Source organism: Lonchura striata, chromosome 24 (assembly GCF_046129695.1).
Source record: "Lonchura striata isolate bLonStr1 chromosome 24, bLonStr1.mat, whole genome shotgun sequence".
NCBI classification, from domain to species: domain Eukaryota; kingdom Metazoa; phylum Chordata; class Aves; order Passeriformes; family Estrildidae; genus Lonchura; species Lonchura striata.
Window position 1 is genome coordinate 5,165,634 of NC_134626.1, and position 14,676 is coordinate 5,180,309.

The 14,676-nt window shown below is 48.1% G+C and overlaps 2 protein-coding genes across 2 annotated transcripts; both read right to left on the reverse strand.

The window, feature by feature from the left end:
* Positions 1–1,320: 1,320 nt before the first annotated feature.
* LOC110476773 (arylacetamide deacetylase-like 4) lies at positions 1,321–5,878 on the reverse strand. The gene is made up of 4 exons (XM_077788159.1): positions 5,714–5,878; positions 3,705–3,921; positions 3,459–3,522; positions 1,321–2,498 (listed from the first exon to the last, which is right to left on the reverse strand). Exons 1-4 carry the CDS (start codon positions 5,876–5,878, stop codon positions 1,724–1,726), a joined length of 1,221 nt encoding a protein of 406 aa, XP_077644285.1. The 3' UTR covers positions 1,321–1,723.
* A 2,684-nt stretch (positions 5,879–8,562) lies between these two features.
* LOC144247443 (arylacetamide deacetylase-like 4) lies at positions 8,563–13,481 on the reverse strand. Its single transcript, XM_077788223.1, has 4 exons — positions 13,305–13,481; positions 11,766–11,982; positions 10,227–10,290; positions 8,563–9,337 (listed from the first exon to the last, which is right to left on the reverse strand). Exons 1-4 carry the CDS (start codon positions 13,479–13,481, stop codon positions 8,563–8,565), a joined length of 1,233 nt encoding a protein of 410 aa, XP_077644349.1.
* Between the last annotated feature and the right edge of the window lie 1,195 nt (positions 13,482–14,676).

Genomic DNA, 14,676 nt, shown 5'->3' on the forward strand with positions numbered 1-14,676 from the left:
CAGTTTCTTTATATGAATTGGAGGTGTGCTGCTTAAAATAATCCTATTTTACCAGCAAGCTGCTATTAGAGCCCAGGAAATGCCCTGAAGATCCAATACCCAGTCCCAGGTGGGAGTAACAGAGTGGTTTTCTTCATGGTCGCCCCAAGGCACAGAGTGAGAAACACCCAGGGAGTCCCAAGCAGGATGTGCTGGATGCCTGCCTCGGGAAGGATTCCCATTGGAATCCAACCTACATGGGAGCTCTGGGGCCTTTGAATGGCCTTCCTTTACACATACAGTTGTTTAAGGATATATAAGATAGGATTTAAGTATTAGTCACAGATCATCGCTGCCTGGAATGTACAGACACCACAGCCCTACACTGGAATTTTCTGTTCCTTACCTCAAATTTCCCCATCGTGGTTCTCCTCAGTTTGGTCATTGAGCTGGCAGCAGATGATGCTGCTGAGTTTATAAATGTGAGAGATACACAATGCTCAGAATTTCTGAGGCAGCCCAGTAATCACAGCAGGTCTGTTCCAGTGCTCCTTTATTCATCTACACAAGTGCTTTTTTGGGAAGAAGTCTATGTTCTTTGCCTCAGCTGGTAAAGTCAACTGGTAAAATCAGCCACTGTAAAATTTTGGATTGGTTCCGTGGTGTGAATAAAAGATATTGTATTGCACTTGAAAATTATCTGTGCTTTGGTTAATTTGGTTGAGTATCTTCACCTGCCATGGGAACTAGCATCTGAAAAGGATGAATGAACCATTTGCCCCTCTCTCTTTGTTCTATTTCTGCTGCAGCAGACTGCAACACAGTCTGGCACAGGAAAAAAATCTAAAGGAAGCAATTTTAGCAGAGTCAGGAGGATCTGCTTGAACAGCTCTAATATTGAACCTAACTGGCATGTTTTGACAAAGTTAAAAGTCTAATGACAAAATTTTGCTGAGCTCTTAAGCAGGGCATGAAATCTATCAAGCAGCTCTGCTAGAAAAGATGCTCGTGTTTCTACAAGCAAATGAGACCGATATCCAGATTATTAAAGATCCTCCAAGTATTAATAAGTATTAAATTCTGGAAGGATTACTGAAGTCTCTTGTGCATGATGTTGGTAAATATTATTGTCTATATTGATGTATAGTTGTGTTTAAGGGGTACAGCAGCCTCAAGTGACTGACCCTAATGTGGGTGAAACATTGCCCAGTAGTCCAGTGCTAAAACTGGGGCAGAAAGGGGCTCCAATCCTCCCTGTGTGCTGAGAAACATGGGTGATGTTGGCCATGGAACCTTTTGTTTGTTGTGCCCACAGTGACAGAGACCACGCTTGACACAGCATCATATTTCCTTATTGTTATATTTATTATTTTATTGTCAGTGGCTCATAACCCACTAACACCTGCTGGGTTTTATTCTCACACCACACACACCTGCTAACACACAGCTTCTCTTCACACACATATATTTTATTTTAAACAACTGGAACAAACCAGGATGCCCATTCAAAGAACTGTTCTTTACTAGCAGAGCTAAAGATAAGGGCTTGCAGCATGGTACAAGCTTGTATAAGGTTTGCATATTCCATTTTCCAACTAAAAGCTGGAATGAGGTTCTGATGAGCCTTGTTTATCATTGTTAATGGCTGCCCCTGATTCACTACCCTTAACCTGATATTAAATATCCTAAAAAGATATTTTCCTAGGTTGAGGCATGAACAGACTCATGGAATCTACGATGTTTACTATAAGCTTTTTAAGAAGTTAACAACCCTGTCCAATCCCCTTTTCCCAGATGGAAATGAGAAACCACAATAATCATATAGGCTTATGATTCCATGGAATCCATCTTCAAGGTGGTACCAGGTCACTGGAACCCCATTGTCCTCCAGCCTCTTCTTGTACAACAAGCCATCGTCCCGCAGCACGTCGTACTCGCAGGTCAGGATGAAAGATTCTGGCAGCTGGTGAACAACAGAGTCTTCAGCCAGCAGTGGGCACAGGTTGGGCTCACAGAATCTCTTCACTGTCTCGTAAACTTCAGCTATAAAATCAGTGGGCCTAAGTGGCTTCACACCTCTGACCTTAAATTCCTCAGGGATGTTGTCTGGACTCACCCACTTCCCATACTTCAGCCTCATGTCTGGAGGAATATGAGAGCCCTCCAAGACCTCTTGCATGTGCAGCGCATCCCCGTTGAGGTAGAGCAAAGCAAAGAAAGCGGCGCGTTCCCGGAATAGCAGAGGAACCCCTCGGTTTTGATGATAGGATGGCAAATTGAAGTCCAGCGCCTGAAGGCCTGGGTAGATCAGGATCTGAGCACGGAGCCTGGGCAGGTGTGAGCTGCCTGCCAGGCTCTGGCTGACAGCAGCTGCCAGGTTGCCCCCAGCGCTGTCCCCGCAGACGGCGACGCGCGCGGGATCCACGCCGTAGCGCTCCAGGTGCCGCAGGAAGTGCTGGGTGGCGCTCAGACAGTCTTCGTACGCAGCGGGGTATCTGTGCTCGGGGGCCAGGCGGTACCTGCCACACGGAGACGAGGAGAAGGAAATGTCAGTAGTAGTAACCAGGAAATGGTCTCCTATGCTGCTCTTCAGCCCTATCATTTTGGGGTGGCTTGGATCTAGGTTAGGATCCTCAGTGCCTCCAAAGAGCTGCTCCACTGTTTGGGGTTGTGGATAAACTGTAAATGGTGAGTTCAGTCACAAGGACTCACTGAAGTAGGATTGTCTTTGATTAACGATCTGAACAACGAATTGAACAGCCCTGATTCTTAAGATTTTCTAAAGCCTTCTGAGTTAACATTCTTGTAGAGAACTTTCTCACACAACTTTCAGTAAACAACCTATTGTCTTGCATTCCTTCACAGAGGTGAAGAAACTTGGTGTACTGGTAGTTTGTCCAATGTCATTGGAGAGGTGGCACCGTCACCCTCCAATCACTGTCACCTTTGGAGAAGTATAAATACTGGTGTCAGAAAATAAACTCTCTCTTTTTTACCTTTGCAATATCAGCGGCTCATGTCGTGCTTTCACATGTCCTGTAGTGACAGTTCTTAGTGATGGTGAAAACTCCCTCTATACTTCTGACAAGATTATTTAATAATTTTGTGCCTCTGCTTCCCATGTGTAAAATGGGAGTATTTCAGTGTGATTCTTCTCTTTTCCCATAGTTCCCAATTGCTTGGAGCATCTTATTACATGTCCATATGTTCAGCACAAGGAAGACTTTTTTCACCTAAGTTTTTAATTGGTTTTTATAGATTTACTTAGTGTGCCAAATATTTCCATTTGTATTTTTTTGGAGTATCTCTGTTAAGGGCTGCAAAATCTTCATTATCACTATTTTTCTGTTTATGAACTTGACTGAATCCCACAGAAATTCCTGTGCCAAAAAAGAACATCTCCAACACCAGCACAGCTCTGCTGTGGTCCCACAGCAACAATAATCTCCCAACTACAGACCTGGGTAGTGTTCACTTACTGCACAGACACAACCACTGAGTCACTCTCCCTGGAGAGGTAGCGGCACACCTTTTCATAGGTATCTGCAAAAGAAATACTGTTTTTAGTGCTTCACTCTGCTTTCAGACAGCCTAAGAAATGTCTGTTCCAAAAGGGCTTCAAACTTCATCCCAAACCACACGCTGAAACCACATCTTATTTCAAATTTCTAAAAAGATAAGAATATTCTTTCTACACTGCAAAGTTCCTCCAGGACGTATCTTACCAAGGCTTCCGAATACCCAGCCTCCTCCATGGAAGAAGAGGATGCCTCTCCTTGGCCCATCAGAGGTAGCTTTAGGCTGATAAACCCTCACAGGTACTTCATTAAACTGCAGATCCTGGATAAAGAGCTTTGGATCCAACCCTAGTTTCCGACCCTGTCGCACGTATCGGCCAAAAGTGATTTGGCTGCAAAGCCCAGTCTTCTCCAGAATCCTTCCCTGTTAAAGGTAAAAGACATTAAGGCATCTTTAAAAGTCAGGAGTTAGCCAGGATATAAAAACTCTGCATTGTACTTAGATCAAACTTATTTGGAGGAAGTTTTAAAGAAATACAGAACTCTGATTTGGAAATTAAACTATTTTCCCAAGTTCCCACCCCCTGCAGTCTGTAGAAAAATGTACTTGCACTACTCCAACCCAATGTAATTGTAATGTCACATCATAAATTTTATAAAGATCAGCCAAAGTGGTTGTCTTGGAGTACATATTTTAATTATCAGCATTGTCCTGCACACATTTGTGCTCGTTCTTGTTTCACTTATACTTGATAACAAGAATGAAATACCATATGTAGGAACATATTTCTTCATTGCTGAAACGAATATTCATTAATTAGACCATAAAACTCAGTGAATAAAAAGAGCCGAGCTGTGTTGTGCAAGGCAGTTACTGCTTGTTATTTGCACAGCAGAGCTACTGAGTAAAATGAAGTTCCTTCCTTTCCCAAAGCTCTTGCAAAGCTAAAATATAAATCTGATGTAACAAGTGAACAAACAAGAAACTGGGAATCAAACAGTTACAATTCCCTGGCTGAACAAGATCCCTCCTTTTAATGCCCAGTGAGTTTCTCTTGTCACCTGCTAGTGGGGTTCAGGATTGCTGGGCAGCTTTGTCAGTAAATTTAATTTACGGAGGATGTAAATGGCTTAAGAATCTGTGTGGAGGAAAACAAAGTCTGTGCAATAGCAGGGGTGATGTCTGTGGCTAAAGAAATGACAAAACTGAAGATTTTAAGAAATTCAAAGACAGCAAGTAACAGAGGCAGAGCTGAGGAGGGCTCTAATGCCGTTTATGCAACACTGCCAAAAAGAGTCCAGGGATTAAGCAAAGCAGCCCTAACCAGATTGTGTGCCATAAATGTCAGCCGCGGCAGGAGCAGCGGAAGGGCTGCAGCTTTCCTTGGACAAGGTGATTTCGCCTGGAGGTGCGGGAAGCTATCACGCAAAACACCAGCCCGGCCCCGGACTGGAGGCTGCCATCAGCCGGTCGCAATCTCCGCTAACACGCCCCAGGCACGTCCCTGAACCGGGAGCGGAGTTTGCCCGCGATATGGGCAGTGTTCCCCGCAGCAGCCCGGCAGGAGGGTGCCCGGGGCGGCATCCTCGACAGGGGATGCTCAGGGCAGTGTTGGGGCCGGCGATGGCATCCTCGACAAGGAGATGCTCGGGGCAGTGTTGGGGTCGGCGATGGCATCCTCGCCAGGGGATGCTCGGGGCAGTGTTGGGGTCGGCGATGGCATCCTCGCCAGGGGATGCTCGGGGCAGTGTTGGGGTCGGCGATGGCATCCTCGACAAGGAGATGCTCGGGGCAGTGTTGGGGTCGGCGGTGCCCGGGGCGGCATCCTCGATAGGGGATGCTCGGGGCAGTGTTGGGGCCGGCGATGGCATCCTCGCCAGGGGATGCTCGGGGCAGTGTTGGGGCCGGCGATGGCATCCTCGACAAGGAGATGCTCGGGGCAGTGTTGGGGCCGGCGATGGCATCCTCGCCAGGGAGATGCTCGGGGTGCTGTTCGGGCCGGCGGCGCAGCATCCTCGACCCCAGTGTCCGGATCGCGGCTGCCCCTGCAGTGTCCTTATCGGTGGCTACCCCGGGGCACAACCCGATCGCGGGGGCTCCCCGCATCCCCTCCCCATGATGCGGCACCGCCGGCATCCCATGGGGACAGCGGGGACACGCGGAGCCTGCCCCCAGCTCCCCCACCGCCTCCCGCGGGTCTCCCCGACCCACTCACCAGCGCGGCGGTGCCGAGCAGCACGGTCAGCACCAGGCGCAGCTTGGCCGGCTGGTTCACCCCGGGCGGGATGTCGTAGCCGGGCAGGCCGAGCAGCAGCGCGGCCGCCGCCAGCGCCGCCAGGGGCAGGAGCAGCAGCAGCAGCAGCGCGGGCAGCAGCGCCATGGCCCGGCCGCGGCCCCGCGGGGCTCCCCGGCAGCGCTGGGCAGAGCCGCGGCCCCGTCAAGGCCCGAGTGCGGCCGCTCCGCAAAGCCGGCGCAGGGGTCATGGTGCGGGCGGCCGGGGGGAGCCGCGCGGAGCGGCCGAAGGCGCCGGCCGGGTAATCTCGGTTCAAGGAGGCCCGGCGTGACCTGCGCGCGGTACCGCGGAACGGACGGGCCCGGCGCCGCCCCCGCCCCGCCGCTCCTCCGCTCCTCCGCTCCTCCGCCCCGCCGCCCGCCGCTCCGCCGCTCCTCCGCCCCGCCGCCCCGCCGCTCCTCCGCTCCGCCGCCCGCCGCTCCTCCGCTCCTCCGCTCCGCCGCTCCGCCGCTCCTCCGCTCCTCCGCTCCTCCGCTCCTCCGCCCCGCCGCTCCTCCGCCCCGCCGCTCCTCCGTTCCTCCGCTCCTCCGCCCCGCCGCTCCTCCGCTCCTCCGCTCCTCCGCTCCGCCGCTCCTCCGCCCCGCCGCTCCTCCGCTCCGCCGCTCCTCCGCTCCTCCGCCCCGCCGCCCCGCCGCTCCTCCGCTCCGCCGCTCCTCCGCTCCTCCGCTCCTCCGCTCCTCCGCCCCGCCGCTCCGCCGCCCGGGCTCGGGGAAGGGCTGCCCTTCCGCACGGGGATCTGAAGGGATGCCCTTCCGCACGGTGATCTGAACGGCTGCCCTTCCGCACGGCGACACAAGGGAAGCCAGCATTTGTTTTTGTGAATGGTTCTCTGTTGGAACTCAAAATGGCCCTCAGACATTTTTAGAGGTTCCAGGCCTTGGTTTCTGATATATCTCTATTTTAGACCCTGACAGGTAGCTGGAAACAGCTGTGGCTTTGAGTTTGAGCCATGGAATGAGTTACCAACTTTGGAGGTGGAACAAGCAGTCACAAAAGGTTAGATAATATAGTAAAAGTAGTTACAAAACAGAGGGGAAATTTTTTAACACTTGTACAGGGGGGTTTTTACTTTGTACATGGCAGTCAGAAGTTCTAAGATGGAGGAAAGTGGGCTGATCCTGTTCTTCTTCTTCTTCCTTGCCTACATGTTCTTGGTGATGTTGGCACTCACAGATTGGTTTAGAGTAGAAAAGCACTTTGTAATATAGGTAGTAGGCATTGGGGGAAAACTATAAACATGTAATATGTAATATATCATATAAAAGATAGCAGCAGCTGTGGGTGGGAGGAGAGAAGAAGAAGACAGCAGATAGAGAGGATGTCAAGGTGTGTGTGTGCCTCTGCCCAGGCCGCTGACCAAGCAGCCACAGCCTGAGAAGACAATCTTTTAGATAACTCACAATAAACTGCCTTGAGACCAAACAACAAGAGCCTGCACAGTTTTTCTTTGGAATCATGGGTGGGAGGAGAAATTTCACCACCACATGGGACCCCAGAACAAGGCTGGGGCTCCCACAGTTCTGCTTTTCTCAGCCCTGTAGTTTTCTGGCTTTTTTTTTTTCCTGAGGATCTCCTCCAGACGAGGAGCGATGGGCGTATACTAAAACGCAAGTTTCACCCCAACATGTAGAACTTCTTTACATTGAGAGTGACAGTGCCCACAGAGGGTGTGGAGTTTCCCTCTCTGGAGACATTTGAAGCACACCTTGATGTATTCCTACTTCACCTGCTCCAGGTGACCCTGCCTTGGTGAGGGATTGCACTGGATGATCTCCAGAGATCATTCCCAGCCGTAGCAATTCTGTGATTTTCATGTCCTCAGTCTGGCCGTTCTGATTGTGCTTACTGCTGTTCTTCCATGCTTCCATCAGCAGAGTGTAATGAAGCATCATGTCAGGGAAAACAGTGTCTCATCCTGTAAATAAAACTCAAGCCATGGAGAAAACCACAAATTGACAGATTCTAGCACAGAATCACAGCACAGATTCTGCAAAAGTTAATACTGGGGGACACCCTTTGGAAGAACATGAAAGCATTTTCCTTCATATTCTCTAAGCTGTAGCTTTCAGTACACACAGACCAAGAGCCCAGTTCACTGATCCTTCTTGCTTTTCTAAAACCTGATGTCAGCATTTCATTTCAACACTATATCCTACCCTCTGTGAGAATAATGGAGACTTTCCAAAATTAAGAAGGACTTTGTAGAGCTACAATTATTTCAAAATCAGAGCAGCCCTTACTTGCCTCCAGCTAGGTGTGCCCCAGCAACTCTGGCCTTGCACTGCTACTTTTGCAGCCATGGAATATTTGCCCTATCTCCTCACTGAGATCTTGATCTCTGCCTATTTGTCCAGAGCTTTCCCTCCAGCTCACTATCTACCTAGCTTATACTTTTTAGCTAAATTAAGTCATGCTTTGGAGCTTATCAAATGGACATCACAAATAAGCTGGCTATAGAGAAAAACATTTAATCCAAATCATTTCACATAGATTATTTGTATAGAAGTAAATAATTTAGTAATTAAAGACAAGGAATCAATCAGATGCCAACTTGGAAAAAACCACAGCATGTAGAAAAGTTGTACTGTAAAATGTTTGAACTGTCAGGAGTCTCACAAGGAAAAGATCTGTGTTAATTTTAAGCTCATGGATCTCAGAAATAGTATTTTACACATCAAAAGGTATCACATTCTTGCAGAGCAGCACTACCTGAAGTGTGAGAACCTAAGCAGAGTCATTAGTAGGAGAAGCATAACGAGGGAGAGTTCTTTCTACAGGCCTTTTATAAATTCAACAACCCTGTCCAATCCCCTTTTCCCAGATGGAAATGACAAAGCATAATAATCAAATAGGTTTACGATTCCATGGAATCCATCTTCAAGGTGGTACCAGGTCACTGGAACCCCATTGTCCTCCAGCCTCTTCTTGTACAACAAGCCATCGTCCCGCAGCACGTCGTACTCGCAGGTCAGGATGAAAGATTCTGGCAGCTGCTGGATGATTGTGTCTTCAGCCAGCAGTGGGCACAGCGTGGGCTCACTGATTCTTTTTACCTTCTCAAAAACTCCAGGCTTGAATTCACAGGGCTTGGGTGGTTTGTAGCCTCTGACCTTAAATTCCTCAGGGATGTTGTCTGGATTCACCCACTTCCCATACTTCAGCCTCATGTCTGGAGGAATATGAGAGCCCTCCAAGACCTCTTCCAGATTTGATGCGTCCCCTTGCACGTACTGCAAAGAATAAAAAACAGCACGTTCCCGGAGTAGCAGAGGAACCCCTCGGTTTTGTTGGTAGGATGGCAAATTGAAGTCCAGCGCCTGAAGGCCTGGGTAGATCAGGATCTGAGCACGGAGCCTGGGCAGGTGTGAGCTGCCTGCCAGGCTCTGGCTGACAGCAGCTGCCAGGTTGCCCCCAGCGCTGTCCCCGCAGACGGCGACGCGCGCGGGATCCACGCCGTAGCGCTCCAGGTGCCGCAGGAAGTGCTGGGTGGCGCTCAGACAGTCTTCGTACGCAGCGGGGTATTTGTGCTCGGGGGCCAGGCGGTACCTGCCACACCGAGACAGCAAACGTGACAGCAGAAATGTCATTAGTGTAAATACAGACTTTCTACAGCATCCTGGTGCTCCTTGTGTTGGAGTAATTTTTCCCTCAGAAAAAAACTCCATGAAGGTATTTTTATCTACTAAGCACATATTTGTCCAATAAATCATCACAGACAAGTGATAGCCATAGGATGGGGCTGCAAGAACATAGCATAGTTGGGTATTCCAAGAGCAGCCCTGATTACAAATTAAGTGATGTAACTTCATTTTCTCATTTTAGCGTAGACTGCATCTGGTTTGTGGATTAAGTAATTTAATCAACCTGCATCTCACCGTTATTTGGGGTATTTCATTTTTATAATTATATTTTCTTTATTTAAATAACTGGGACAGTTATATTTTTCAGTATTACTAGTATTAATAGTATTAATTATTAGTGTTATTACTTACTAGCTTTTGATTCTCACTTGAAGTTCACAAGAAAGCTCTTTGAAGCTCACAAGGTAATTGCACCTATTTAAATGGATTAGTGAATTGTCACCTTCTGAGTTGGTTTGCTAGTCATTTCTCAACACATTGGAACTCTCTACTGGAAAGCATTCCTTGGTTTTGTGTGGTGCCAGCATATGTTGGGACACACATGGACCTTACTGTGGGCTGTGTCTGCACTATTAGCTGATGGAGCAGGGAGAGAAATGAAAAACAAACATCCCCCTTGAAATTCGGTCTGGACACTTGGGAAAATCATAGAAAATGCTGAGTTGGAAGGGACCCATGAGGATCATGGTGTCCAGATCCTAAAGAGGAGCATTCCCACCAGCTGCACATCCTTGCAGTGCTGAGAGACAACAAGAGGCAAAAAGGCTTCTCAGGGGCAGTTGGCTGTAACTCACCCCACGGACACCACCAGTGAGCCGCTTTCCTTGGCAATGTACTGGCAGATCCTTTCATGGGTATCTGGAACACATTGAAGGATGTTTTACTGCCCACAAATAATCCAGCTCCCCTCTCCCCTCTCCCCCAGCCCGCTGTCTCCCTTCACAGCTCTGGATGGGAAAGCCCAGCCAGAGTTCAGCTTTCCAGTGGCTGCAGATTATATAACTTCTCTAATTAATTTTTAATTAATTGTTCTAATTCACCATAACTAGTATATTAATTATAAGCAGTGTTCTAGTCTTAAATCACTTTTAGGCAGCATGTAGCTAACTTTCTTTACACAGACTTCGTTGGGAGAATCAATGAAACTTTAAAAAGTCTTCCCAAACTAAGAGTGATATGCTTCAAAGAACAAGGCCTGGGAGAGGGTGTGTATTGTTGAAATTGGATACAAGGAGGGCAGAATTTATGGACTATAAGGACATTTTGTAGAAGCAAGAATATAAACAAGGAGCTAAAAAAAGACTCTGTATATGTATATTGGGAAGCCCTTACTGGAGGAAAAATACACTAAAAAGAGTGAAGAGGATAGAATACCAATTTACGAAAGAGAATTCATGAGCATTAATTTGTTTGCTAAAAGTATATAAACAGGTGGAAAAGTTTTGCATCAGCATCTGTGTGGAGGCCGGAATTGTTTTGGCCACGTACACACAGTGGCTAGCGTGGCAAGTCTCAGAACTCAGAATGTTCCTCAGACATTTTTAGAGGTTCCGGGTCCAGGTCAGAAGCACTTGAGACCCTGGCAGGCAGCTGGAAACAGCTGTGATTTTGGATTTGAGCCGTGGAATGATTTACCAACCTTGCAGGAAGAACAAGAAGTCACAAAAGTTTAGATGTTATAGTAGAAGTAGTCACAAAGTAAAAGGAAGAATCTTTGAGTGGTGTACAGGGGGTTTTAAGTCATGTACAGGGGGGTTTTGGTTTTGTACATGGGGGTCAGAAGTTTTAAGATGGAGGGATTTTGGCCAGTCCTGTCCTCCCTCTTTCTTCTTCCTTACCTCCATGTTCTTGGTGATGTTGGCACTCATGGATTTGTTTAGAGTAGAAAATCACCATTTAATATAGGTAGTAGGCATTGGGGGAAAAACTGTAACCATGTAACTTGTAATGTACCATATAAAAGAGAGCAGCAGCCCTGGTGGGGAGAGAAGAAGCAGTCGGGGTCAGAGAGGATGTCAGGGTGTGTGTGTGCCTCTGCCTGAGCTCTGAGCAAACCGCAGCAGCCCCAGAAGAAAATCTTTTAGATAACTTGCAATAAACTGCCTTGAGACCAAACAACAGAGACTGCTGAGCCTTTCTTTGGAAGCACGGGTTGGAGGAGAGACTTTTCCACCACACGGAGCCGCCTTCGACCTAGGGTGGGCTTCAGAAGCGAGGTCAGTACTGGGGTGCCCGGGCCACACTGGGCTGCACCGGGCTGCACTGGGCTGCATTGGGCTGCATTGGGCTGCACCGGGCTGCACTGGGCTGCATTGGGCTGCACCGGGCCGTACCGAGGCTGCAGCAGATCCAGCCGCCGCCGTGGAACAGCAGCACAGCAGCGCGTGGGCGCGCAGCCGGAGCGTGTGGCCGGTACAGCCGCACAGGCACGTTGCCGAACCGCGCGTCCTCCTGCCGCACCCCCGGCGCCGGGCCCGGCCTCCGCCCGGAGAACACGAGGCGCCTGAAGGCCAGGCTGCTGCACAGCTCCATCTTCTCAAAAATCCTGCCCTGTTGGGAGAGGGAGGACAGCCGGGGTGAGCTGAGGAGAGATGGAGCACGGACGGCCCTGAGGGGGCACCTGGTGATGGGGAGCCAGGAGAAGGGAGAGGCGTGTGAAGGGTACCAGGAGAGGAGCAGTTGGTGAGGGACACTCATTGAAGGGGAGCCTGGTGAGGGGCAATTGGTGAAGGAACTCCTGGAGACTGAAGGGCAATTGGTCACAAATTGGTCACTGATGAGGGGCAATTGGTGAAGGAGCTCCTGGAGAGTGGGAAGGGGCTCCTGGAGAGTGAAGAGCAATTGGTCACAAATTGGTCACTGGTGAGGGGCAATTGGTGAAGGAGCTCCTGGAGACTGAAGGGCAGTTGGGGAAGGGGCTCCTGGTGAGGGGTAGCTGGTGAGGGGGCACCTGGAGAAGAGCAGTTGGTGAGGGACACTCATTGAAGGGGAGCCTGGTGAGGGGCAGTTGGTGAAGGAGCTCCTGGAGAGTGGGAAGGGGCTCCTGGAGAGTGAAGAGCAATTGGTGAAGGAGCTCCTGGAGACTGAAGGGGAGGTGGTGAAAAGGCTCCTGGAGAGTGAAGAGCAATTAGTCACAAATTGGTCACTGATGAGGGGCAATTGCTGAAGGAGCTCCTGGAGAGTGAAGGGCAATTGGTCACAAATTGGTCACTGATGAGGGGCAATTGGTGAAGGAGCTCCTGGAGAGTGAAGGGCAATTGGTCACAAATTGGTCACTGATGAGGGGCAATTGGTGAAGGAGCTCCTGGAGAGTGAAGGGCAGTTGCTGAAAAGGCTCCTGGAGAGTGAAGAGCAATTGGGGAAGAGGATCCTGGAGAGTGAAGAGCAATTAATCACAGGGCTCTTGGTGAGGGAGGCCTTGCCAATGCTCCCAAGTGTCTCTCAGGCCACTAAGGTTTCTGTTTTTGTCTTCTTAAAAAGCATCCAGTCTCCCATTAGTGGTACTTCCATTACCCAGCCTCCCACGTTACTGGAGAGCCCCAAGGATGACCTCAAAACATCATGTGTGCTTAGCTAAAGCAGAAATCAAAGCAATCTCAGTTTTTATAAATATTTAATATTAAATTTAATTAGGGAAACACAGCTGATAAAGCTTAGGCTCTAATGGTTGACTTAATCCTTATGTAATAGGGAAAATCTGACTGAAGTCTAATAGAAATTATTTTCCAAAAGCTGTCCTCTCAAGTCAGCCCCTAGCAGAGAAGAGCCATCATTTAAGCCTTGATGGAGCTGGCAGGATTCTGGTATTTACACGCAGAACAAAATTAGCATCTAACAATGTTTCTTGCAAAAGTTGCAGCAGAGTTACTCACCAGAGTAGATGAAACAATCAAAACAGCAACAATAAGTCGAAGTTTTCCGGGATTGCTCACTCCAGGAGGGATGTTGCAATTGGCATACTCAGTTTGAATTGTTCTTATGATTGCTGATATGAATGAAGCAACAAAAATCACCAGCAGTAGCACTGGCAGTAGATAAAAAAATGCCATTTCACGTATCTAGAGGTGATGTGTCTTCACACCTATCTGTGAATTGGCTTTTTCAGGTAACAGCAAGGCCTGGAGCAGTCCCAATTGCAAGAGCTCTCTCAGGTGTTGCACACTTTAAAGTCCTTGGAAATGTTGTGCAATGTGCCAGCAGTTATCACATTGGAGAAGAGTCAATGTGTTTAATTTCCTGTTTATCTTTATGATAATTGTGGGACTGATAAAGGGTCTGGTATTGAATAGGGAATTCTTGGATTGTGGATGATAACAGTGAGTGCTCAGAGACTGAAGTTGAGTCCTGGATTAAGTTCTAGTCTATGACAGAGAGCCAGCAAATGTGGGGATTAAATTATCCCTTGCAACTCATCTGCAGCCAGGACATTAGAAATTCACTTCCTGCATTGTGGGCATGCTTTACATAGTTTGGAATGCATCCCTTTAACAGGGACATTTAGAAAAGAAAATGGGAAGAAGGAAGGGGTGGGGGGCAAAAGGTAAGTAACAAACTCTGCAAAAGTAAATGCATCAGTCCTATTTCGTTGTTAGATTATTTGGGGTTTGAAGCTGCCTTGGCTAGACCTAGTGTCCCTGCTCATGGCAAGGCTTTGGAATGAAATGAGCTTTAATGTTCCTTCCAACCCAAACCATTCTGTGATTCTAGGATTCCATTCAAGCACAAGTTTTTCAGTATACATGTATGTTTGATAAACATAAGAAAACACTTAAAACATTTTTCCCATTGTAATTTAAACAAAGCTGTCAATAGAGTATTTCTGTTGGGAACAGTTGCAATTCTAAAAGTCGAATCCATGAATGTGACATCAGTTTTTGAGTATAAAATACTAGCCAACAGACATCATCAAATTTGGAATCTTAAACCCAGGTGCTACGTGTAGCAGAGAGTACAGGCTGTGCACTATAGCACTGTAGTGTCAGTGTCTTTCTCCTTTGCCAAAATACACACTTCTAGGAAGAATGAAATCATCGAGTGTAATTGAATAAAACAGATCAGACCAGATGTCAGCTTAAAATTTTACTGCAACTTTTGCATATATGTACTGAGAGAGCAGCACTTGTACTGGACAAGGATCATCCAAACAGATGATTAAAATAGGCAGACTGCACATAGGCTACTTCAAACAGCACTAAAAGAAACTATTCTTGCAATGTCTTTTATGATGATCATACTGGCATAAAT

Coding starts and splice junctions, on each gene's coding strand:
- LOC110476773 (XM_077788159.1), bottom strand. CDS start 5,878: ATGGCGCTGCTGCCCGCGCTGCTGCTGCTGCTGCTCCTGCCCCTGGCG. Junction 3,922..5,713: donor TGCTCGGCACCGCCGCGCTG/GTGAGTGGGTCG, acceptor TACCTTTAACAG/GGAAGGATTCTGGAGAAGAC. Junction 2,499..3,458: donor TCAGTGGTTGTGTCTGTGCA/GTAAGTGAACAC, acceptor TCCGTGTGGCAG/GTACCGCCTGGCCCCCGAGC.
- LOC144247443 (XM_077788223.1), bottom strand. CDS start 13,481: ATGGCATTTTTTTATCTACTGCCAGTGCTACTGCTGGTGATTTTTGTT. Junction 10,291..11,765: donor CTGGATCTGCTGCAGCCTCG/GTACGGCCCGGT, acceptor AATGTGTTCCAG/ATACCCATGAAAGGATCTGC. Junction 9,338..10,226: donor TCACTGGTGGTGTCCGTGGG/GTGAGTTACAGC, acceptor TCGGTGTGGCAG/GTACCGCCTGGCCCCCGAGC.